We start from the raw sequence: 25536 nt of genomic DNA on the forward strand, positions 1-25536 counted from the left end.
ACCCTCACAGACACACCCAGAAATAATGTTTTGCTAGCTATCTGGGCATCCCTTAGCTCAGTCAAGTCGACACATAAAATTAACCAACACAATCTTTTCCCAGTTTGCACCATGGTGGGGCTTAAGCATAGCCTATAATCAATCATAATATTCTAAACAGACCAAAATAGTAAATTTCTCTTTCCACATAGGTGGATGGCCTCTTGTTTACTTCTTTAATTACAAGGTCATAGAATTACAAGGCGTGTTTCAGCCAAGGCTAAAGCAGGGATGGGAAAGAACAGAAATCTTGCAAATCTGAAATTCCCGTGATAAAGGTGACCAGGACCTTGGGAAAAATAAACAATCTGTAAACTCGCATAAGAAAGATAACTACCAAGCAATCAGAATTGGTCTATCAGTGCAATCGTTTCTCCATAGAGAAACCTTTCTTAGAAACCAATCTGGGCTCAGAAGACTGCTTGGTAAATCAGATAAACCTGAATTACATAGCTTTAAGGGCTTAAGTTGAGGTAGCCTGTGGGTCACCTTTTTCCAATAGACATGCCATGCAATTAAATTACTTAGCCATGTCAGCAAACCTGCTTCTTTTTGACTATGTTATATCAACCATAAAACTTCATCTCCTTTTCTAATTGACCCAGCATCCATGATGATAATCTCCTCTTTGAATGTATCATCATCATTTCAACGTATTTTCACTACCATTTAACATCTTAAAATGTTGTTAATGGTGGTGATGTCTTTGGGGGTTAAGGTAATTTTCATTCTTTTCTCTATATCCTTTCGTGTATTTTCAAAGTTTGCTGCACTGAGTAAATCTGCTATAATAAAAGTGTATACTTTAAAAATGTTTTACATTGTTTACTGACATATAGGAAGAGATCTTAATTTACCTAAAAAGAAGCCTTCCTTGACAAGGCAGCCTTTTTGGAGCCGTGGATGGGATTTCTTTATACGTTTGGGCCCCTAGTACACAGTTCATTTCATCAAGCCATTAGTCCCAACTCTATGGTTGACAATTAACATTACAAACGTGTTACTCTTAATAACAAAAAAGGGAGCCTATTGGGCAAGGTGGGTTGCACACAAAGAAATCACTTTCCAGGACTAAGATTAAGGATTTTTTTTTCAGTAATTCAGATATTTATTATTTCTGTCTTTAAAAAGCAAAAAGTGCACAAATGCTCTTTGGACAGGGATGACGTAGAAATGTATTTGTACATTTCAGTACATAAAAGTAATGAATTCATGAAGATTGGTTCATCCATATTTCATTGTGAGTTTGGAGCAAACCCCACCCTCCCTGTCATACCCAGACTCTACCTTGCCCCATGGCCACTACTGCAGTGTTGGTGGAAGCACCATTCTTAGCGGTCTCAATCCACACTGTCTTTGGGTGTTGAAGGGATTATTTTGATTTGCAAGATGTTGGAGATACACAACATCTCACAAATATCTCAGATTTATTTAAAAGCCCTAATCTTTAGGAGCTAAATCAATCACAGCAGGAGCCCCACTTCAACCATTTAACCATCCGAGTAACTGGCCCTGCTTCAACATGCCACTATGTTGCAGACTTAGCACACATCATAGCTCAAGAATATTAAGTCTTGTTTTTATCATTTGCTATAAACAATTCCTATATTAATAGATTCCTTAGCGATTGCTTCATATATAATTCATATTGTTGGTCTTAAAATTCTTTCACTGCTTCTCAGAGAGAATGCATAGAGAACTAATTTTAAAGTGAACCCCAATAGAGGTGTAATCTGTAGCCTGAGACAAGGTAGATCTAGGAAGCCTGCAGCATCCTTGGGACCTGGGATGGAAAGATTAATGTAGTTGAGATCACATCAGTCAGAAGTCCAAGACCTTAATTGCTACAAAAGCTAACCAAGTGCACCTGTTACCTTTTAGATTAGAGCAACACAGTCCACTTTCTTAACTCTGGTGTTGCTGGTCAGCCTCTGGATTTAAAAGACCCTTCTAGTATTCCCTGATAAGTGGAAGGGATAACTTCTCAAATACAGAGTTTTAAGGAACTCCAGATGTCCAAAGGCAGCAGTTATGAACTGAAGGTGGGAATCAGGGGTGTTGGCAGCTTTTATTCAAACTTTACCCCTTCCTCAGATGCAGGTAAACAGCAAGGAGAACAGAAGGAGGAAGATCAGATAAGATATGGGAGCCAAAATATATTGCATTTACTTTTGCAAGGTCTTTACGTTTCTAACCTCGACCATTTACAAGTGGCTTATTAACTGTATTTCTTTTATTTCTTAATTGTTGCTCTAGATTTTACAATATATTCTTTAATTTATCAGTCTACCTTTATATATTATACCACTTCACATATAGTGTAAGAACAAGATGTTAACTCTTCCATTTCCCCCTTCTGTGCTTTGTATTAGTATTATTATGCATTTTAGTTATACGTATGTCATAAACTCCACAACAGGTCATTATTTTTGCTTTAAATAGTCAATTATCTTTTAAAGAAATTAAAAAGGGATAAAAAATATCTTTTCTGTTTACCCTTTGGTTTCTTTTAAAAAGAAAGAGAATATTTTTTATACTTACATTCAAATTTGTGAAATTATTCATCACATGATATAAAGTAAGTAAAAGAAAAATTATTTATTTAAATAGAATCACTGTTTCAAGAGCTGCAGTGGTCATTCATATATAAGAAAGAATTGGCTTGGATCCATTGTCTTCCCTTTCTCTGCCCTTCTGCAACAATCTGAGGTAATAGAAAATGATTCTTTGCTAATTATTCTAAGTTTTTACCTCTGGCTAGTAGAAACACTGTTGTCTTTGAATGAGATTCTGTGATTGGCAGGTTGGTAGGTCAGTTACAATGATCCTGTATTTGGATGTCCCTGGGGTGTTGGAGTTTTGAAGGTTTTAGCTATCTCTAGAACAGGAGACACCTACAAATTTATTTCTTATGTCTTCCGAGTGTTCATTGATCAAGAATAGGACAGCTTGCCTTAGGTCTTAAAGCATCATTCATATTTGCATGTAATAGTTTTATAGGACCAGATTCACAAATGCCATGATTAATGATGTTGCTTTGTAACCATGGGTTCCAGGAGTTTCAGCTCCTCAGCGTTGTTCATTGATAATGTTGACACGGATGATTGCACCTGTCTCTGTGATACCCCCGGAGAGCTCTGCTGTTGGGTTATATAGCAAGAATATGCCTACATAACCAGCAAAATATAAAACCCCAGCCTAGACTCCATTTTGGGCTTTGTTACTTACAGAGCTATGCTAGATACAGAAGATTCAGAAATGAATTTTTTGCCTCAAGGAGTTCACTGTCTATAGAAGAAAATTAACATTTCAGTGCAACGTGATAATGCTGTAGTGCTTTGATAGGGGCATGAGATAGGTACTATGCGGACATAACAGTAGGGAGTAACTTACTCTTCCTGGTTTGGAGGGGCATGTGAGGGGGAGTCTTCAGAGGAGTTGGGGGTGGGTAAGAGGGGAATGAAGAGGAGAATGAAAGGTCAGGGAACTATTTACAGAGGCAATAACTTTTGAATCAAGTCCCTAAAGATGAGTTTGTCAAGCAAATGAGGGCATTTGACTCAGAAGAAATTATGTGTGTATCGCTTAGTACTGCATTCAGGCGTATGCAACGGGAAACCTGACTAACAGTGACTGGTGTAAGAGGTCTAGTTAGCTCACCTAAAAAGAAGTCTAGATGCCAGTGCAGCAGCTCAAGAATATCACCGAGGATCCAAGCTACTTTCGTCTTTCTGTTCCACTGTCCTTATTATGCGGCTTTCATCCTCACAATTGCAAATTGTACACTGCACTTTCAACCTCATATTCATGTTGCAGACAGGAGGCAGGAAAAGAGACTTCCTCCAGAAAACCCGGGCAGATTTCTTACATTTTATTTATGTGACTTGGCTAGCACATGGCTGTCATGTTGCCACCTAAAACCATTGGTAAGAAAGGAAGAAAGAATGGATATGAGGGAGGAGAGTAGAAATGTCTGAATAATATGCATTCGCAGCAAGTCACGAGGGAGCATGTTGCAGACATGCTGCAAATAAAGACCAATAGAGATTTAAGTTGTTGGAGGATTTAAATGTTCCTACATGTCTACATCCCTGCGGATGTTTCTCAGTCTCAGGCCAGACTCTAGGATAGAGAGGTAGTTAGAGATGTGAGCTTCAAAGGTGGGCAAACCTGGGTTGTAATCCTGGCTTCACTACTCATTAGTTGTGTGATCTTGTGCAAATTCCTTGAATTCTCTGAGCCCTAATTTCCTTATCTATGAAATGGAGATGAGAGCAGTATCTGCCTCATTGAATGATATGATCTATATCAAGCACTTGGCGCAGTGCCTTGCACGTAATAAGTGCTCAGTAACTATTAGCTTTTATTATTAATTATTATTGTAAATTATCTCCTCCCTCCAAACACACACACACACACTCACACACACACTCACACACACACACACTCACACACACACACACAGGTCGTCCTGTGGACCTCTGGGTTGTTACATTTTTTTCTCTTACTAGACCCAATGCAAAATGTAACATGGTCTTTTAGCCTCTTCTCTGAGCTTGAGGTGGATTTTCTAAGAGCTTTTATCATACTAAGTTACTCTCGTACAGTAACTTGCTTCCTCATTTCATCCCTTTCTTACTCCTGTCCTCTCCACATAGTACGTATTAGATAGGGGCCCAGGGTGTCAAGGGTGCCTGTGAACAGATCACGTGGAGAACCGGATCATCCTTGTGCAAGTACATATTAGTAGAACCAGCATGTACCTTTGCAAGCCTGTTTCCTCCTATGGAGAAGACTGAGTTGGGCTGTACTAGATTGGACTGATGTTTATTTTCATCATGCAGAATCTATTATATTGATATATTCTTTCAGGTTAGTGGAACATTTCAAGTAAATATTCCACCAGTTTTGCTTGGGTATACTTGGAGTAAGACTTATGTGTCTCCTAAAGAAGATTATAATGGGCAGAATTTAAAAGAATGTACTTTCTTAAATATTTTTGCTACCATTGAACCTCAAATATCATATATCACCTGTAATCCAGAACTAGATAAGGTAGGTTTTACATTGAATTATTTTTATATACTCTATCAAAGAAGTGAGAACTATTTTAAAAATTAGTAATAATTTCAAAGCTGGCAAAAATGAACATTGGTTCTTGATATTTTCCTGTGGGAACAATATGATACAATGTTGAAATATTTTAAACTTGATTCTAGTTTTCAGATCAAATAGATGTTTTGGAGAGAGCACAGATTTTTAGAAAAAATTGTAAGGCAATGTTTCCCAACCGAAGAATCGTAACTACTGTTTTTAATGATGAAGGGATACAGATCTTAGTGACAAGATATATCAAGGCATTAAATCCACCTCAACAACTCCTGGATATATTTCTTCATGATTCTAATGCAACCCTTGTAAGTTATATTTATTTTAGTAGCTTTGTTGAAATATAATTTATATACCATATAATTCACCCATCTAAAGTGTACAATTCAGTGGTTTTTAGTATATTCACAGAGTTGTGCAACCATTACTACAATAAATTTTAGAACATTTTCATCAGTCCAAATTTATATTTATTTTAACTTGTTTACTTTTTTATATTAACTTTGAGTATAACTTTCTTACTAAAATTATTTGACCTTCAAAGACACTTTCCTGAGAGAGAAACCATCTATGTTGCACTGTGTCCTCCTGAGCCACAGATGAAAGAAAACGTTTCTTCCTGATCCTCTTCATTTCTGCCCACTTGGGCTAGAGAGTCACTGTTGCTACACCAGTTCACGTGGCCATACTAACTTCCCAGCTTTTCTATCAAACTTTGAAAAATGACACAGAAAAATTCCTTTGATTTCCAGGCAAAATAAAAAGTTATGTTCTTAAAGGAGTTGTGTCCTTCTAAAGATTACTTCTCACAGATTGCTTCTCATTGTATGTGGGAATGAAGAAACTATATTATATTTTGCTCTGTAAACTGCCAGCGTAATACTTCCCACCCCATCCGTATGTGGCTTTATGCATACCTACTTACCAGCTGACAAAAGAGACATATACTGAAAATTTCATTTCATATAAAATGAAAATATATTCATTATAGACTCAAAAGAGGACATAGCTCCTTCTACTTTGAGAAAGGAAAATATGAAATCAGAAATATAATTCTCCCCTTGAAGAAAATGTAAGCTTTGATTAAAGGGCATCTATGAAAAATCACTTATACCTTTTGTTTATTCGAGTCAGTTGGCTCTCCTCAGAATATTTATATTATTTGTCCATTATAAAGCTCCCTTAGCTTTATAATAAAAGCTCCCTTAGCTGAACTCTTTAAGCTAAAATCAAAAGTCCTAATTTAGGTCACCTTTTGCTTTTCCTCTGCTTTTCCGTTATGGGTTTCTTCCTGCCTTTGCTTCCTAACATCCAAAGTCCAAGGACATAATAATGCTCTCAGATTTCTTTCCAAGACAGTCTTTGTATTTTTTAAAAAATATAAATCCTAGCTCCTTTGCTTATCAAGGATTGCGGGCTGTGTTTAATTAATTGCATGAGTCAGAAACATGACCAGTGTAGGAGGTCGTAATAGTGTATAAATGGTGGCTATTGCACATCAATGAAAATGTTCATGAACCTTCTGTGTTAACTCATTGTTTGTTTATGTGTATCCCTTTCTCCTTTCCTCCTTTAGTCTGAGTCCTTGTCTCCAGACCTGTAGGGGGAACAATCCACAGTGTAACTTCTGTTGTTTGAGAAAGCAGGCTACACCAGTATCTACTTGCTGCTTCTATTAATAAAAATAATCCTGATATATTTTGAACCTAAAAGCAAATCAAACTTTGGCTATTCTTCAATGACTTTTTTTCAATTTTTTAACATTATATTTAAAAATATATATGTAATATATCATATTTAAAATTTTAATAATTTATTACAATGAAATGTAATGGTTAACAGGCGTGCTCTGGAGTCAGGGTAACTTGGGCTTATTCCCAGAGACCCCATATATTGTGTTAGCTGTGTGATCCTGGGCAAGTTATCTTATCACTCTAAGCTTGTTTCCTCTTCTGTAAAACAAAAATAATAATATGTACTTCATAGGCGTGTAGGATACACTAAATGTGATAATAATGCATGTGAATACTGTACTTAGTGATGGCATATAGTATGCACTCAACAAATGTTAGTTAATATTATTCTAGGACCTCGTTGCTCGCTTTGTGTCTTTGATTCCTATTATGCCTGATGCACTGGATGAAAATGATGGTTTTTATATATGGATGACATCAGAGGTAACAAATTATATTTTATAATTAAAATGTATAGTATTTCTTACTTGCTTTTTTTTAAAGAAACAAATTTTTAAAAAATATTATGCACTCATGTAGTACTTTGCCTTGTGAAATTTGAAAGCATTTGATAATTCAATAGATCATTTTCAGTTCTATAACAATTCATAGAAATAGTTCTTAAAGACCAAAAATCTTATTCAACATTATAAGTGGTAGTTCATGAATATTTTGATTCAACAGGAATTCTAGGAGTACAATATTATGACATTCTTCAGAGAAAAATATGACTTGTCACTAAGGAGCTGGTCAGGCCCTGAAGTCTGGAGCAAATACCACCACTTCCCAGAAGCTTTCCCCAGTCTCCCCACATCTGACTGAAGAGCTTGTATAGCAGTGTTCTTCCTTAGCACTTGGATTAAAATTCTCTTTAGAGTGGTTGCCAAATAAAAATACAGGCCCCATGCAATATTTGGGACATATACTAAAAAACTGTTTATCTGAAATTCAAATTTAACTGGGCATCCTATTTTTTCCCCCAAATCTGGCAACCCTAATTAGCGTACTTCTTCCATTCCACTGTAAATTATGTTTAGTTGCTTGTATATTGACCCCACACCCATACTCTGTACATGTACATTCCAACTTTAATTACTTTGAATGAAGGGGCAGACTTGATTCTTATTTATTTTTATATGCATCACTTGTACACTGCTTTAAATTTAGCAAGCATTCAATAAATATTTTTAATTGGAAAATGCTAGTATGATGGGAACTTGAGAGAGGGACATTTTACATCTGGAACTGATAGTCCTGATGCTTATCTAGAATGTTTTAGAGGCTCGATTTGAGCTGAAATGAATTTAGGGGGCACAGGACTAACTTAATAGGTCAGCTACCCTACCTTCTGCTAAGTGAAAACAAGGAAGATACAAGCATGTGGTTCCAGTGATTCAGTGATTCAAATCTGGTGGAACTCCAAAAGGTGTCATTAACTCTAGACTCTTCTGAGACTGTGAATTAATCGGAATGTGTTCAGGGGTATTATGATCCTGAAGAACATTAAAAGACAGCCTCTAAAATAGCTAAAAATAACCATAAAAATAACCATTCAGGCAAATACTAGTAATCTCAAGCCCCACCCCCCAATCCAAATAATACCCATAACCAAGAGGTTACTATAGGCATGGGATTCCTCTTGGCTAATGTCTTCCCGTGGACATGAACTCTTTGGCCATGGGATGCCTATGAGTGTATGACTAATTAGATTGTCACAAGACAAGAGTTATTTTCTCCTACCTAACATAGTCTTTGGAGTCAAACAAACCTCAGTTCAAATCGTACTTCAACCACTTAATACCTGGGTGATGTAAGATAAGTTAGTTATTTAGCTTCTTTGGACCTCAGTTTCCTCATCTGTGTCATACAGGAGTTTTGAAAGGATAACATATGCAAAGTATCTGGAACTCGGTACGTTAGTTACCTACTCTCATTCATTCCCTCTTCCTCTTATGAAATCCAGTCAGGGGAACCTCCTTGGCCTGACACTGAAGACTACTCATATTCTTCCCTTCACTATTCTGTTGACATTTCTCTTTCAGAAGAGCCATGTTACCAGCCTCCCTAACCTCCATCCCTCACCATCATGTTCAGCCAGTGTGTACTGATGTGGCCATATCAGTTGTTAAAATATTGAAATGCTTCCATACTGATTGGCAAATAGTCACTGCCATGACTGAGCTCCCCCTCCCCAATCTCCCTGGCCACCACTGCTCTTTCTCTGAGACTATAATCAACTCGAAAGCACATGTCCTAAATGGTGCAGCTGCTGCTCAGCAACAATAGATTATTGCCATATGAATATCTGGGCCCATATATGTTGTTAAATCTTTTGATTTTTCAAAAGAAGCCAGAAATCCAGAATTTTATATGAGATCTCCCAATTTTTAAAAACATCCCAGGGGCCAAACAAGACACACCTATAGAGTAGAACTAGGCCATAGACCAGCAGCCTGCCACCTCTGCTGTGCTTTTCTCCTCTTGTTACAACTGCTTTACTAGGCACCCTATATTTGATTGCACCCAGCCCACCTGTTCAGCTCTTTCAGTTGAAGAAGTTTTAGTCACTCTTCCTAATTGTGCTCCAACTCAGATCTCTTCCTCTCTTTGGGTTGAGAGCGCTATATTGGAATAGGACAGAGTATAGCTCCATTGACCAAAGGATCCCTTTCTCCAAAAATACTGCAATGTCCTATCAGATGAGGTTTCTTAAAATACCAGTCCATATGTCCCTGTTTGCCCAGGGCAGTTTAATATTTGTCCTAAACAAAAATGTCCCATTTTGGATGATAAATCATTTGGTCATTTACATAGTATCCACATTAATTGTCCTTTGAAAAAGGTGACCCCCTCTGTTCCAAGTTAATGTTCTCTCCTTCTAATGCCTTAGTGTTTTATCGGGCAAAAGGTGCCGGAACTTTCAGCTTTGTAGTCATGTTAGCGACCTGGCAAAAATATGTGTGCTTGAAACTGGAGGGAGTAGAGGGGCTCTAAATCTGTTCGATGCTTGCATTACTCAACTTTCTTTTCCTTTTTTTTCCTGTCCTTGTTGCTTTGTTTCGACTTAGCGCTGCATCAGCTTGGCTATTGGAAATAAGGAGGAGCATGCCATACTTCTCTGTAATTTCTTTCTGTATTTCGGAAAGAAAGCTTTGGTCCTTCTGGGAACCTCAATGTTGGAAGTAAGTGCCGGAGTTAATATTTAAATACCATAAAGAAAACTAATTAACTTTCAGCTGCATGATTAAAAGACTTCAACCCCATGTTTCCATCTTTTCACAAGCTAATTAGGCAAAAAATTATTTAATTAAGAGCATAATGTTGGTTCATCAAAATTTCTGCAACGTAAAGAATGAATTCCTTTTGCTTTTCTTCTTTGTAAAATAGTACTACTACTAGTGCTCCTCAGGGGGTTACTAGAACTATTAAATTACATAGTAAATATATAGCACTGAGAGCAGCATCTGGTTCATGGCAAATAATAAATGGTGGTGGTGGTGATGGTGATGGTGATGTAGCAATAGTTGTAGTAGTAGTTGTAGTGGTTGTTAACATCATCACCACCATCATCTTTATATGCTTCTAATACTATATTTGAAGATCCTTAAGAAATACTTCTCCCTATTCTCCATTGCCTAGGTTTTTTTTTCTGAGGAAGATTGGCCCTGCGCTAAATCTGTTGCCAATCTTCCTCCTTTTTTCTTTTGTTTTTCATCCCCAAAGCCCCAGTACAGAGTTGTGTATCATAGTTGTAGAGTTGTAGCTCTTCTACGTGGGACGCCACCTCAGTATGGCTTGAGGAGTGGTGAGTAGGTCCGTGCCCAGGATCCGAATTGGCGAACCTGGGGCCACCGAAGCGGAACGCGCGCAATTAACTGCTACGACACGGAGCTAACCCCAATCTAGTTTTTAATTGTACAAGAAGTGGGCCAGAAATTAAATTTTAGCTACCTGAAATTTTTACAACTTAACAGTATACTCCTGCATTTATACCCCCAGAAAGCTGTCTTTTGGACTGTTTCTATTTCTATCATAAATATCTTGATAAATATCAAAATTTCCAGCCTTGTTTTATGGTTTTTGTAATGATCACTTATTTCTCTATATTCCCTTGGCATACTTTAATGATTTCTGTGTCATGTTTGTTAGCTAAAAGCCTATAGTTAATTTCCCTGTATGATTCCCCCTGCTGTAGTTTTAAGTGCCACTAGATGGCAGTAAACAACCAACAATATTTCAACCAACATTTGCATTTGTACCTGTAATTCACACGGTGGTTGGCAGCCCTCAGCTGTGTGTTTCACCTCAGCTATGTGGTTGAGGTGAAGCCTCCTCTTCACTGTAGAAAAGATGAACACAGCGACAGAGAGCAAGAGCTTTGGAGTTAGGGAGACCAGGCTGCATAGTGCAGTGAAGAATATGGGTTTGGGAGTCAGAGAGGGTTTTAAAACCCAGCAATGCCATTTACTAAATGTATGATGGCAGCCTTGTTTACTTCTCTGAGCCTCAGTTATCGCCTCCAAAAACAGGAATATACCCTTTACTATTACCCTAGACAAGCCCCGTAACCTCTGATCTTCATCTGAAAGAGGGACATAATCATCGCTAGCTCACAGAATTTGGAGTGAATTAAAGAGAAAATTAGTGCGAATGCTGCGTACAGTACCTGGTGTACATAAATACTCAATAAATGTTAAATAGTCATTATTATTGTTTCCTGAAATTTTTATCCTTTGCTAAGAAAGATTTACACTTCAAAAGGTGTGTGTAGAGCAAAATGATAACAAAATAATGACGACTTTCATCCCTCGAATGATTTTCTATATACTTTCTCTCTAGCCTCTAATTCCAGATCTTGTTCTCAAAACTAATTTAATGGCTTTTTAACTTCACTTGGCTCTTTCAGAGCCTTAGGCAAGTTTCCATTCCCTAACTCTGCGTGGTGTTCACCCTCAGTCTCCAAGTATATTTTACTCAGGGCTAGTCCGTAAGCATCTTTGTGTGAATTAGACAAAAGTTCCCCTACCTCAGAACACTTTAGTACTAGCTCTTGGGAAATTGTTATAATATTCTGATTTTGTTAGAACAACGTATTTTATTGCCATGAAGGGTACACCCTGCATGACCATACATGGCAGCACTGGCTCAAAAGTCTCTTAGGGGCCAGCCTGGTGGTATAGTGGTTAAGTTTTCATGCTCTGCTTTGGTGGCCTGGGGTTCGCGGGTTTGGATCCCAGGCGTGGACCTACACTACTCATCACCCATGCTGTGGCAGCGTCTCGCATACAAAATAGAGGAGGATTGGCACAGATGTTAGCTCAGGGCCAATCTTCCTCACCAAAAAAAAAAAAAAAAAGAATTACAATAAAAAAAATGTTCTCTTACTTGAATCCTCATGCTAGCCTGGGCCTGAGGATTTCTGAACCTTTGGCTTTTTTCCTTTTCAAAAAAATTTTAAAGGTCCTAAAAAAGGCTTTTAGAAATCAAAGGTATCACATGCTTACATTGTAATTTCCACAGACAGAAATGAGTTAAATCAGTCACCCACCAAAAATGACTTTAACTCTTTTTCCTCATACAGGGGCATGTGGCTTATGTATTAACTGAAGAAACTGATGAATATTTGCTTTGGAATCCATTGACTGGGCAATGTCATAAGCAGTTTGACTCATTTTGTCCCTTACAAAGTGTAGACTGTTTGTTTGATGATGGAAATGTAAGTATATGAGAAAAACATCTTATTTTGAATTATCTCTTCAAGAGTCAATACATTAGAATCATGGCTATATATTAGAATCATGTGGGGAACTCTGAAGAAAATACAGATGTTCAGTTAGAATGCCTGGGTTGTGGGGCCAGGGAAATCTTTTATCCCTAAAGTTCCCCCAGGTGATTCTATAGTGCCTCCAAAGTTGAGAACCAGTGAGCAGTCTAATGTTCACATACCTGTGGAATCTCTTTACGTCCTACCTCAGAACCTCCCTTGGCTTCTGCCACTTCGGTGGGTAGCAGGACTGTAAAATTTTGCTCCATCCTAACCAGCTATGGGCTTTGTGCTCCCATGGGCCTATACTGATTTTATGTTAATATTTTAATAGGTCTGGTTTAATATTCAACAAAATAATACACCAATGGCTGTACATTTTGACTACTCAAAGGAAAGTTTCTGGAAACAGTTGCTTCCAAAAAATTTTCAAGGGACAAAAGCACAAAGCATACAGGTAAATCATATTTTTCCAGGTGTCTGCATGAAAGTTACCAATGGTTCTTATCTTTACTAGTGACAGCTCTTGTTGTGTTTATATAGCTGATTAGTTATTGAATTATTTGGCAATATTAATAAAATCCAGTTTTCTCTGCCATCCAGCCCAAGTTTGGGCTATTCTGATCCCCGTCCTCTACTTGCAGAAAAGAGGAACTGAGAAGAAGGTTTCATCTTAAATGTGAATTTAGGTTTTAAAATAAAATGTTTAAAATGTTCATCATAAAACATAAAATATAATGTCAAGATGGTGTAGTCAGTTCTTACTCTGACCTAGCCCTTCTGCTCCACATCCATGGCAATGATAAAGTATAAAAATTGAAAAACAAAAGGCTTATCTGGGATGCAAACCATGATAGTTATAGGAACAGAAACAGGACAGAAACACTAACAGTGAGTGGGGCAGAAAGAGGGATGGCAGCAAGGTCTGAAAATGCTTCATGCAATCCAGGGAACCAGAGCCTGTCTCACTTTTTGAAGCCAGGGCCTGTGATGGGGCTCCCTTACTTTGCTACTCTTGAAAGAAGATGGGGAAGAAAAGCTGCAGACTCCCTGCCTGGGGCTCAGGAAACAGGAGACCAAAGCCCAGACCTGAGATCAGGAACCAACCTAATCACCAGATGGCTCAGCCAGTGGATCCATGATGTACTCAGTATCACTGTGGGAAGGCACCCCAAATTCCATTTCAACAGCTGTTTCTGGATTGAAGGCCATGGTATGGAGGGTGCAGGCAATTGCAAAATCCAAAAACTAGGAGCTGTGACCCCAGAGGAAGAGAGAGAGAGGGGATGGGAAGAAGAGAAAGAGAACCATAGAAAAATAGGCAGAAGACAATTCATAGAAGCAGAAACTCCAATGCTCAATCTCACTCATAATCAGGGAAATACAATTTAAAACAATAGAACACTATCTCACATGCAGTAGATTGGCAAAAAAATTTTTTCAAGTGTGATCATACCAAATGTTGGCAAAGAGGCAGAGAAATAATGGGAGCATAAATTGCTATAAACACTGTGGAAAGCAATATGATGATATCTGGTAAAGCTGAAGATGCTCAACTTTTGATCTGCCAATTCAACTTCTAATTATATGCCCTAGAGGAACGTGCTTAGAGAGGCAAGTACAACAATGTTCATTACAGAATTGTTTGAAATAGCAAAAACAAATTGGAAACAATTCATCAACCGGAAAATGGATACATGAGTTGTGAAGTACTCATGCTATGAAATCTTCTATAGCAGTAAAAAAAGTGTCTGGATAATTTACAGTAGTTCTCAACTTGACTGTACATCCATTACATCAGAATCTCTGAGGGTAGGACCCACACATTGGTATTATTTAAAGCTTCCCAGGTGATTCCAATTGGCAGCTAAGGTTGAGAACCATTGACCTGGAGCCAGGTATATCAGTATGAATGAATATAACAGATGTAATGTTAGGCAAAATAAAGAAGATGTGAAAAGACACATATAATGCAAAACCAATTATATGGAGTTTGAAAACTATATCTTGTTCATGTATATATAGATACATAGTGATAGTATAAAAGCATTGATAGTAATGATAAACACCAAATTTAGGTTAAAGGTTACCTTTGGGGAGAGAAAAAAAGGAACGAGATCAGGGAGCAGTATACAGAGTACTTCAAGTCTATCTGTAATGTTTTCTTCTTTTTTAAAAATCTAAAACAAATACAAAAGAATGCAAAGATTAGATATAGCTAGGTGGTAGTTATGTTGGGTGGATATTCAGTACATTATTCTCTATGCTTGTCTGGATTTTTTTGGTAGTTCACAATATCAAAAAGAATGCATGCTGGTTGTAGGGGAAAAAACAATCAAACAGTAGCAGAGTGTATAATGTGAAGAGTTTCTCTCTTCTTCAACATCTTTTTCCCCATTCTCTAAGAAATAACCACTGTCAGTTCTTGTGCATGCTTCTAAACATTCTCCATGCAGATGCAAGCATATATATATATATAATATATATATATTCATACATATAAATACATTTTTATATATTTCTTGTCTGTAAAGTCATTTTAAAGAAGGGGAAATGTGCTTATCTCTCTTGAGCAAACCATATTTACAGCATCCACAGACCATGCTTTGCTTTTCCCATCCCAAAGTTGTGACTGAAGCATTGCTGCCCCCTAGGGGGAGAATGATATATTTAGAGATGAGGTTTTTTGTTTACTATTAATCATTCTGTTATTCATTCAGGTAATGTTTGTTGAGTGCCTGCTCTGAGCCAGTGCTATGTTAGGTATAGGTACCACAAGGAAAAAGATGTGTCTCAGTATTCTCGGGGCTTGTGTTGTAGAGGAGGAAACAGAAGGAAGCGAGCACTGGCAGTGCAGAAGAAATGAATTGTGCTTTGGGGAGCACACAGCAGGAGGACCTGAGGGGAAGGGGAGTTGCAGGGGAGTCCTGGAAAAAAGGTGATGGCCAGCAGAATGAGGAAGCGTGAGCAGGAGCTGGCCTAGATGAAAATCGGGAAGAGAATGGTCCCAGCAGAGAGCGAGAACAGCAGGTGTGAAGACCTGCAGTGGCGTGGAGTTGTCTGTTAAGGAGCAGAAAGGCCAGCACTGCCCAGAGTGAGCAGAGATGAGCTCAGGGTGAGCAGAGTCCTGTTAAGAACTTGGACCCTTATCCTCAGGGCAGTTGGAAGCCAACACCACCACGGCAAGGACTGGCACGATCAAAGTTGTATTGTTTTTGTTTGTTTGTTTTTTATTGTGAAATTTTTGTTGTACATTATTGTTTATCAGTCACCACGTATGTGCATCCCTCCACCCCTTGTGCCCACCCCTCACCCCTCTAGCCCCTAGTAACAACCAAACAGTTCTATCTGTCTGTGTGTTGGTTTATCTTCCACATAGGAGTGAGATCATACAGTGTTTGTCTTTCTCTTTCTGGCTTATTTCACTTAACATAATACCCTCCAGGTCCATCCATGTTGTTGCAAATGGAACGATTTTGTCTTTTTTTATGGCTGAGTAGTATTCCATGGTATATATATACCACATCGTCTTTATCCAGTCATCAGTCAAGGGACACTTGGGTTGCTTCCATGTCTTGGCTATAGTGAATAATGCGATGAACATAGGGGTGCATAAGCCTCTTTGAATTGTTGATTTCAGGTTTGTTGGGTAGATACCCAGTAGTGGGATAGCTGGATCATAAGATATTTCTATTTTTAATTTTTTGAGGAATCTCCATACTGTTTTCCATAGAGGCTGCACCAGTTTGCATTCCCACCAGCAGTGGATTAGGGTTCTCCTTTCTCCACAGCCCCTCCAACATTTGTTGCTTTTTGTCTTGGTGATTATAGCCATTCTAACGGGTGTAAGATGATATCTTAGTGTGGTCTTGATTTGCATTTCCCTGATGATTAGTGATGTTGAGCATCTTTTCATGTGCCTATTGGCCATCTGTATATCTTCTTTGGAGAAGTGTCTGTTCATTTCCTCTGCCCATTTTTTGACTGGGTTGTTTGTTTTTTTGTTATTCAGTTGTGTGAGTTCTGTATATATTATGGAGATTAATCCCTTGTCAGATATATGGTTTGCAAATATTTTTTCCCAGCTGGTGGGTTCCCTATTCATTTTTATCCTGGTTTCATTTGCCTTGTAGAAGCTCTTTAATCTGATGAAGTCCCACTTGTTAATTTTTTTCTTTTGTTTCCCTTGTCTGAGTAGACATGAAATTCAAAAAGATCCCTTTATGGCTGATGACGAATAGTGTACTACCTATATTTTCCTCCAGGAGTTTTATAGTTTCAGGTCTCACCTTCAGATCTTTGATCCATTTTGAGTTAATTTTTGTGTATGGTGAAAGCAGGTGGTCTACTTTCATTCTTTTGCAAGTGGCTGTCCAGTTTTCCCAGGACCACTTATTGAAGAGACTTTCCTTTCTCCACTGTATGTCCTTAGCTCCTTTGTCAAAGATTAGCTGCCCATAGATATGAGGTTTTATTTCTGGACTTTCAATTCTGTTCCATTGATCTGTGTGTCTGTTTTTGTACCAGTACCATGCTGTTTTATCAAAGTTGTGTTTTTAAAAGCACTCTGGCTAAGGGTGGAAACTAAACCTTTTGTCAAGTAGAATCTTTATATATAAAAGTCATAGTTGCATTTGACTTGTATCTCTACTGATTTCTTTCCTGTGGGTTAATGGCCTTCAATCTTCTGCCTTGCCACACACATACCAGAATAAACCACTATCTATAGTGAACACTTTTTTATCACACTTGAGAACACAAATTTGAATGGTGAGAACATGTATTCAGAGATGGAGTTAACAGGGAAATCTTCTTGAAGTTTAAAAGGATATGAATTCCATGAAAGAAAGGGGCCTTTGTCAGAAAAGGAAAGTGAAATAATACCCCATAAACTTATCAAGTCAATATAACCCAGGCCTCTTTTTCAGGCCTGAAGGTGGCCTAACTAATCCACAAGAGTTGCCAGGGGAGGGTGGGGGCACCTAGGGGAAGGGAGATATTTTGGAGGGGCAGACAGTGGATAGTGACAGCAATCAGGGAATTCAGTCTACCTGTCCTGTCTGGGATAGTTGGTGGCTCCTGCAAGATGACACTACAGTTCACACTTCCCTTTCTTCAGTATCTCCCATCTCCTGCCATGTTCTCTTGTGGGGAAACTCCCTGTGCCTGAGCCTGTTCTCTAATCTAGTGGTTCTCCAACCATGGCAGGTGTCAAAACCACCTGGAGGGCTTGTTGAAACACAGATTGCTCGGACTTACCCCCAGAGTTTATGAATCAGTGGGTCTGAGGTGGGGGTGGAGAATTGGTACCTCTAACAAGTTTCCAGGTCTGAGGTTGCTGGTCTGGGAGCCACCATTTGGGAACCACTGGTTTAGATCATCACCTGACAGACTGAGACTTTTCAAATCACTCCTGAAATTTTCCAGGACCTAGAGGCCTAACAAGTGTTGCCCTCTTTTTGCACAACCCTCATTCCACTCATGAGGGAGAAACATCTGTCTCTGTCTCTACAGCTGCCTCTATTTCTCAGCTGAGAAATACTCAAAGTAGAAACTGTCTAAACCTAGCCCCTCACTCTTGTCTATGTGAGCCCTGCAGGGAGGGCTGGGCTGGGACTGGGGTGGACTTGAAAAGTCCTCCCCTCCTCCCAGCAAATCCTGCTCAGGGGGAGAACATGGTAGAGCATTGCTGTCTGCTGTTGGTGGGGTGCCTGGAGCAAAGGGGCAGACAGCGGAGATTGAAATGGACTCTGTGTGTGTGTGTGTGTGTGTGTGTGTGTGCGCGCGCGCGCATGCACGCACACATGCAAACATAAAGACCTGGCGGCTGCCAGCTGCAAGAAATGAATACTCAATCAAAGAAGGAAGACGATAAATTATGTTAGAAGAGTAATAATAACAATAATATCTGATGTTTATTGAGGAATATGTGCCAGGCTTTACATGTATAACTTTATTTTAAAATCTTCACAAGACCCCAGAGAAGTAGGTGCTATTATTGTCCCTCTTTTAAAGATGTGGTAACTGAGACTCAGAGAAGTTAAGTAACTTCACCAAGGTGACAGTTAATAAGTAGAAGAGGCCAATGCAGCTGCCAGAGATTATCTGGTAGAATCAATAAGCCTGTCAAATGCTTGTTTGAATAAATGAATGGGGGCAGCAGATCTGTCTTACCCATGAAAAATATCTTTTATAAATCCATTCCCCGTCCCATGCTCTGGCAAAGTAGTATTAAAATCAAAGGAAACACTGGGATCTATGTTTGTGCCTCTGCGATTGAGTGTTTTTGCCACATGAGACTGATTTGAGTTCCCCCTCATTATAATTAGCACTCCTGGGGTGACTGTGATGTAAATATGGTCTCCCTAGAATCTTTTCTGACTTTCAGTTGTCTGTATTTCAGCCTGAAGAAATAATTTATTCTGATACTAATAAAATCATGGTAGAAGATCTGAAGAACAGGTATGATCTTTACTTATATATTATGATTACTGTGTTTTCTCCCTAATCTCTCGTTCAGCCATCTTTCAGTTCTCTAATCCAGTCTCTTGAAAGACCTATTAGATTCGGCAATGAAATGGAGATTATAATAGTTACTTCCATTGAGTCAACTGTCTCTTGGTACATGAATCAAAAAACAGTCCCTCTGCCATCCAGGACACTCCTTGAAAAGACAGGCCAAGTTAAAAATGGTTGCTTCTGGAAAACGTTGTGGGCTACTGTTGGGAAGTTCTCAACACAGACACCTTTTGGGCCTATAGCAATAATAATGCAGTAGCTAATACTTTTTGAAAGGACATGAAGATAAATGGCCTACAACTTGGGATATGGTAAAAACATCCAAGTTGGGAGGTAGAGGCATCAATACTGTCCCTCATAGGCACTCCCCCCTTCCCCAAATGCACGCGCGCGTGCACACACACGTGCCCTAAGGAGTTGTTCAGTCAAGCCCAGAGACTTACCTTTGCAGCAGGCCTCACTCCTACTCCAGATGTGTCAGAAGCTTCTAGATCCAACTGCCTCCAGTGACTCATGCTGACACAGCAGGCTGGCATGTAAGCCACTACCAACTAACCAAAACAGAGCAAGACAGAAATCATTTTGCCACTCCCTTCTCTCACTAACATGCAGCCCCCACCTCTTAGACTCCTTCTTCTTCCCCAATTCTTAACAAAAAAGGAAGAAATGCAGTAGGGAAATGGTTCCTACCTCTGGTTCTCATTAGAATCGCTTCTAGAACTATTTAAAAATACAGGTGACAGGGTCCCAGACCAGACCTGTTGAATCAATATCTGGAGGTGAAACATTTCCATAAAGTCCTACAGAAGATTCTGATGCACAGCTGATACTGAGACTCTCTGCAAACTCCCAACTACTCAGTTACACTATAGACTCAGCCAAGAGGAGACTCCCCGAGGCTTCTTCTATAGCACACACTGATTCTGCACAGAGGAGAGGCTTCCCAGGAGGGCCCCATCAACCAACTCACCCTGTGCTCCACTTCTCTCCCCTCCCCATAACAGTTCATTATCAGGGACTGTTTTAGGGGCTGCATATACAGGCAAGAATCCCTGCCCTTATGGAGCGTACATTCTAATAGGGGAAACTGATCATCGTACTTATCAGTCCAGTGCCTCATTTCCTCCCAACTCTGCTTGCTGAATTAACTAATCTAAGAAACCTATCCCAGATAACATTATCCTAGACCAGATATCTGCATTTTGGTAAAGGCACTTTCTTGGAAACACAATGTTTTATGTCAAAGGAGGGTCTTGGAGAATAGAAATGTCAGCTCAGTAATCAGACGGTAGGTGTTGTCAAATCACACCCAGTGGGCAGCTGCCTACACACAGGTAACTGGAGAAGAGAAATGCCTTTGAGATCTAATTGCTAGCTACCTCAGGAAGCTTCTTGCTTTCCCAAGCCAAGCAAGAGCCTGCTTCTCCCAGACTTGATTAATGAGAATGATGGCAGATATCCCTAGCCATAGTGGTCTGGTTTCCTCCTAAGTCAAAAAAATATCATTCTCATACTTGAGTAAAAGTAACAAAACTCTTTTCACATTTATTAAATGAGTTGCAATTTGTCGTAAAATAATCTTTACATTCTTACCTCAGGATTGAAAGGACTCTGAAATGTAAAATGATGGAATGGCGACCTAAACAGCCAACACGTTGGAATCGACAGTGTACTTTTATTTTGCAACAAATCCTTCCTAAGTTAGAACTTGGCACCGGAAGCTTTGTTTTATCCGAAGAAGAGAGTGAATTTGAAAGACTACTACAATTTTATTGGGTTTGTATATGATTTAATGTGTTAATGACATTTGTTTTATCTATGTTGTTAATTGCTGGATAATAGAAATCTTAAGTATCCCCAAAATGCCTTTTATCTTGATCCTAGACAATGGATGCTATGGTGTTGAAATGCATTTACTTATAGACGGAGAAATTTCAAATGTGGTGAACAACTATTACCCTGACCACATTGCATGACGTTTTCTTGGAATCAGTCATATGTTTTATGATATATAAACCACAAACTTGGGAAAGAGATGCCCAAAAGGAAACCATCTGTAATTAAGAAACTAAAAAATAATCTCTAGATGGTAGTAATAGAATGGATTCCCAGTCCTTAGTTCTGGGCAAGAAGACTCCAGGCAAGCTTTAATGTCTTCTCTATGCAAATTATTCTCAAGTTTATACATCCAGCCTGGACTTCTCTCCTGACCTCCTCTCTTACATATTCACCAACACATTCGACATCTCCTGGATGGTAAGAAAGCATCTCAAACTCAACAAGTCTCTAACCAAACATCATGGGCATTTGGTGTATTGTTAGGGTCCTCCTCTTCTCCTCCTCCCCGCCCCCAGTTCTAGGAATCCTCTCACCTCCTCTTCCCTGTGAACTGGCCCAGTGGGTCTTTGAAAGCTTCAGCTTCCCAAGAGTGAGATTCCTTCGCCCTACCATCCAATAAACTAGACAAAGTCTCCTAGGGAAACCCTCTGAGAGAAGAAAGGAGGGAATCTGTTGCGAGTTGAGGACTTAGGCTGCCAGGGAGGGATCTGCAGACACCATTCATAAATAGGGAGGAAGTTGTTTTGTTTTGGTTTATTTTTAATAGAACTAGGGAGTAAACAAATAAACAAAGCATAAATATAAGCCAAGGTTTAAAATTTGGAGTTCCTTTGTAGAATTATCTGACTATTTAATAACACAATCATAAGCTTGGACTGAATCCTGCAGCTTGGGTTCAAATCCTGGCTCAGCCACTCACTAGCTTTAACCAAGTTACCTAACTTCTCTATATTTTCTACCCCATGGGGCAAGATAAACAGGGATAAAAGTAGTCATCTGTTTTGTGGTTGTGGTGAGGAGTGAGTGAGCTAATGCCATAGCATCTAGCACTTAGCAAGTGTTTAGTAAATGTTAATTATTTATTTGTATTCTATGTACCAGGCATTGTGCTAGGCACCAGGGTTATGACAGTAAACAAGACGGATACAGTCTTGTGCATTCACAGAGACTATGGGCTAGAGAGACAGACCAGAAAACATGTAATTGCAATATATTTTATTAAGTAAGCTAGAGAAGGACAGTGTACTATGCAACCATATGGGAAGAGCATGTGAACAGATCTAAGGACCAGGAAAAGCCTCTTAAAGTAAGCAATCTAAAGCTTGAAAGAGATTTATGATTCTTGTCTGTGTATTCTTAAATAGATAATTTTACATAGGACCATGTTCCGTAACCCTTAATCCTATCACATAGTCACTTAATAAATATAAACTGAATCAATGTTAAATAAATTCTTCCAAAATGCTCACTTAAATCCCTCATTTGTAGGATCAAGTAATTTCTTGGCAGTTTGCAATTCTAGAAGGGATACAAGTATGTGGAATGCTAACTGTGCAGGCTCTGGCATCAGACAGACCTGGCTTTGCTCCTCTCTTTCTGTAAAGTGGGGATTATAATAGAACCTACCTCATAAGGTTGTTTGAGGATTAAATATGTATATGAAGCATTTAGCACTGTACCTAGAGCATAGTAAGCACCATTTCATAGTAATGAAATATTATTATTATTTTATGACTGCCATTTATTGAGGCTTCTGTAATCTTTTTGCATACGGTAATTCCCGATTACGTACGTAATTGTAACATGGGTTTACGTGTTATTCTGTCTCTGGTCCAGGTCGCAGGATTTCCTATCCAGATGCCATACACTGATGTACAGTCAGTTATTGATGCCGTGTATCAAACTGGAATTCACTCCTCTGAATTTCCCCAGACAGAATTTGCTCTAGCTGTATACATTCACCCATACCCAAACAACATATTATCTGTGTGGGTGTATTTGGCTTCCTTAGCTCGACATCAGTGAAAAGGAAGAAGGGAAAGGAAAAGCTAATACTATGGGCCCTCAGACCAGAAGCAAACAAAACTTTTCTGGAACTTTGGAATTTTGCCACTTATCCTCAAGTCTAGCCAAGTGTGAGCTCAGTTTTTGGTTCACTTATAGAGTTGGGCAGCATGGAGACTCATTTCCTGAGTCTTTGAGGACGAGTCTAGATGACCTCCTCACTGGAGACCTCTACATGGAGGACCTTTTGGGCAGTCTGGCAGCCTTGGGTTACTGTCTACAGTAGATCTTATTCTGGGAAAGAAGCAATTCTGGCCTTTCCCTTTAAAGACAGTGGTACTCAGTTGTGGGCCTCACACCACCTCCATCAAAATCACCTTGTTGAAAATGCAGATTCCCACATCCCACCCAAGACCTACTGAATCAGAACTTCTGGAAGTGGAGCTCCAGAACCTACATTCTTTTAAGTGAGCTCCCCAGGTAATTCTAATGATATGTTAAGAGTGAGTACCCTGCCTTATAGAATGTTGTCGTTACTCAAGTGAGGCTGGTGCCTTTGATGCTGGTTCTGATGCAATTCCAGGTAGAAGTTATTCAAGTAGAAACCTAAGGTCTTTAAAGGCCTCTCATAAGATAAAAGATTATTTCACTGGTTAAGAATAAGAGGAAAATCTGCCATGTTGGGTTGAGGGCTGAGGTCAGCTTCTGGGGGCTTCTCAAAAGGTTTCACTTGGGATGCTACTGACCTGAAGTCCTTTCAGCTCCAAGTATTTGGAAGAGACTCTCAGAAAACTATCTAATATGCTTTCCTGATTCTGTGAGAAAAGGAGAAAATGGTCTTACTAAATCTCAGGGCTCCTTTTTTCCTTAGTGAGCAGCCCCGCATTCTGCCTCTGGCACTTTTCTGCTGCTTTCCTTTCCCAAAGGTGGCCCCAAGGAGGCCCATCTAGATCCTATGAGCACCTCAAGAAAGAATGGACAGGGATCTAAGAAGGAAGCACTGTACTTTCTTGTATTCGATTGTTTGTGCTTCATTGAGAAAAGTATTTATAGAGTTTACTTAAATGTTACATAACAACTTTTTTTTTAATCAAAGGATACAGATTTCCAAAAGTTGATGAGAGCAGTTTTATATGAGGTAGAAGTAAGAGAAAGAAAACTCACCTCTCCCAGTGCAGGAGCACTGGGGCTTCTTGGGTCACTCTCACAAGCAGAGGGCAGAGGCCCCAAATTCACCTTCAGGGAACCCTCAGTCTGTATCCTGTCCCCCAATACACCTGCATAGGCTGGTGCCAGAGAAGACCTCATTTATTTGCAGTGATGTTAGTCTTGGACCAAACTTAAGATTACTAGAAGAGTAAAAAAAGTAGAGATGTAGGTGAAGAGAATGTTTTTTCTCCAAGGTTAAAACCTAATTGTGTGTGTCTTCTGGCGTGCATAAGAAAACAGATTAGAATTTTTGCTTTTATTTGAATGTCTGTATCTAAAGGCTATATGAAGTTTTGTTGTTAACAAGTCTCCCACATTGATTGAGGTAGCACAAAATGATATCAATGGAAAGACAGAGGTTGCCAAAGAAATGCTGAATTCATGTAGTTCATTTCTGTGGCACTTTGAATGTTTACATAGCTATTTTGTTAGTTGTTTATGGTTTCAGAATTGATAGGTCACTTAAGAATAAGGTAGAAAGTGTTCATAGGCAAGCATGGAGGACCTTTCTGTACTATATGCATTTTTTTTGCATGTGTATGTGTTTCTCAACTAAAATTTTTTCTTGAAAATTGTGTATTGTCTGTAATGAACCATGTTTTCATTTGACTGTTTTAAAAATACATGATTTTAAATGTAACATGTAATTTTAAAGTTCTTTAAATCATTCCACAAATAATTCCAGAGCATCCACTATGTTCCAGACACTTCAATATGTGCTGGAGTACTGCAGTAAAAAGACAAAGGTCCTACCCCTGTGAAGCTTCCATTCTTACAGGGGGAACAGGCCATAAGCAAATAAACAGCAAGTAAGTGAGATCATTTCAGGGTGTGATGAGTGCCATAAAGGAAACAAATAGGACAGCATGATGGAGAAGGGCTTTGGTGGAGATGGAGGGTATAAGCAGAGTAGTCAGGGAAGCCCTCTCTAAAGAGATAATGTTTCCACTGAAATTTAAAAGATGATTTATCAATTAGAATTGCATTCAGTTGCACGTAACAAACCTAATCACAGTAGCTTAACCAAATAGGGATTACTTTTTTACACAACTGCCAAGTCCAGAGGAGGCAGTCCAAGCCTGGTACAACTGTTCTGTGATGGCAGAGATGCACTAGTCTTCATCCATCTTTTTAGCTAGCTCTAAGGAGGCTTCTACCCTGTAGCTCAGTGGCTTTCAACCTTCAGCATGCATAAGAATCACCTGAAGAGCCTGTTGAAACAGATTGCTGGTCCCACCCTCAGAGTTTCTGATTCAGTGGATCTGGGGTGGGGCCTGATAATTTGCATTTGTAACAGGTTCCCAGGTGATACTGAGACTG

At 39.1% G+C, this 25536-nt stretch overlaps 1 protein-coding gene across 3 annotated transcripts in view; it reads left to right on the forward strand.

Moving 5' to 3' along the window:
• Window positions 1-24804, forward strand: part of CC2D2B (coiled-coil and C2 domain containing 2B) — a 99169-nt gene extending 74365 nt beyond the window's left edge. Inside the window, exons 26-35 of one of the 3 annotated variants that reach the window (XM_087432342.1) lie at window positions 2650-2748; window positions 4912-5094; window positions 5259-5456; window positions 7236-7325; window positions 9950-10063; window positions 12463-12597; window positions 12980-13102; window positions 19049-19107; window positions 20763-20940; window positions 22840-24804. In XM_087432342.1, the coding sequence (XP_087288468.1) occupies window positions 2650-2748; window positions 4912-5094; window positions 5259-5456; window positions 7236-7325; window positions 9950-10063; window positions 12463-12597; window positions 12980-13102; window positions 19049-19107; window positions 20763-20940; window positions 22840-23028 (1368 nt within the window). In that variant the 3' untranslated portion in view covers window positions 23029-24804. Of the gene's footprint in view, window positions 1-2649; window positions 2749-4911; window positions 5095-5258; window positions 5457-7235; window positions 7326-9949; window positions 10064-12462; window positions 12598-12979; window positions 13103-19033; window positions 19108-20762; window positions 20941-22839 lie in introns of all 3 variants that reach the window. The other 2 variants (XM_087432343.1, XM_004427886.2) reach the window with 2 other exon arrangements.
• Window positions 24805-25536: the final 732 nt, after the last annotated feature.

This window comes from Ceratotherium simum, chromosome 6 (assembly GCF_057802395.1).
Source record: "Ceratotherium simum simum isolate JZ-2026a chromosome 6, ASM5780239v1, whole genome shotgun sequence".
In the NCBI taxonomy this organism is placed as follows: domain Eukaryota; kingdom Metazoa; phylum Chordata; class Mammalia; order Perissodactyla; family Rhinocerotidae; genus Ceratotherium; species Ceratotherium simum.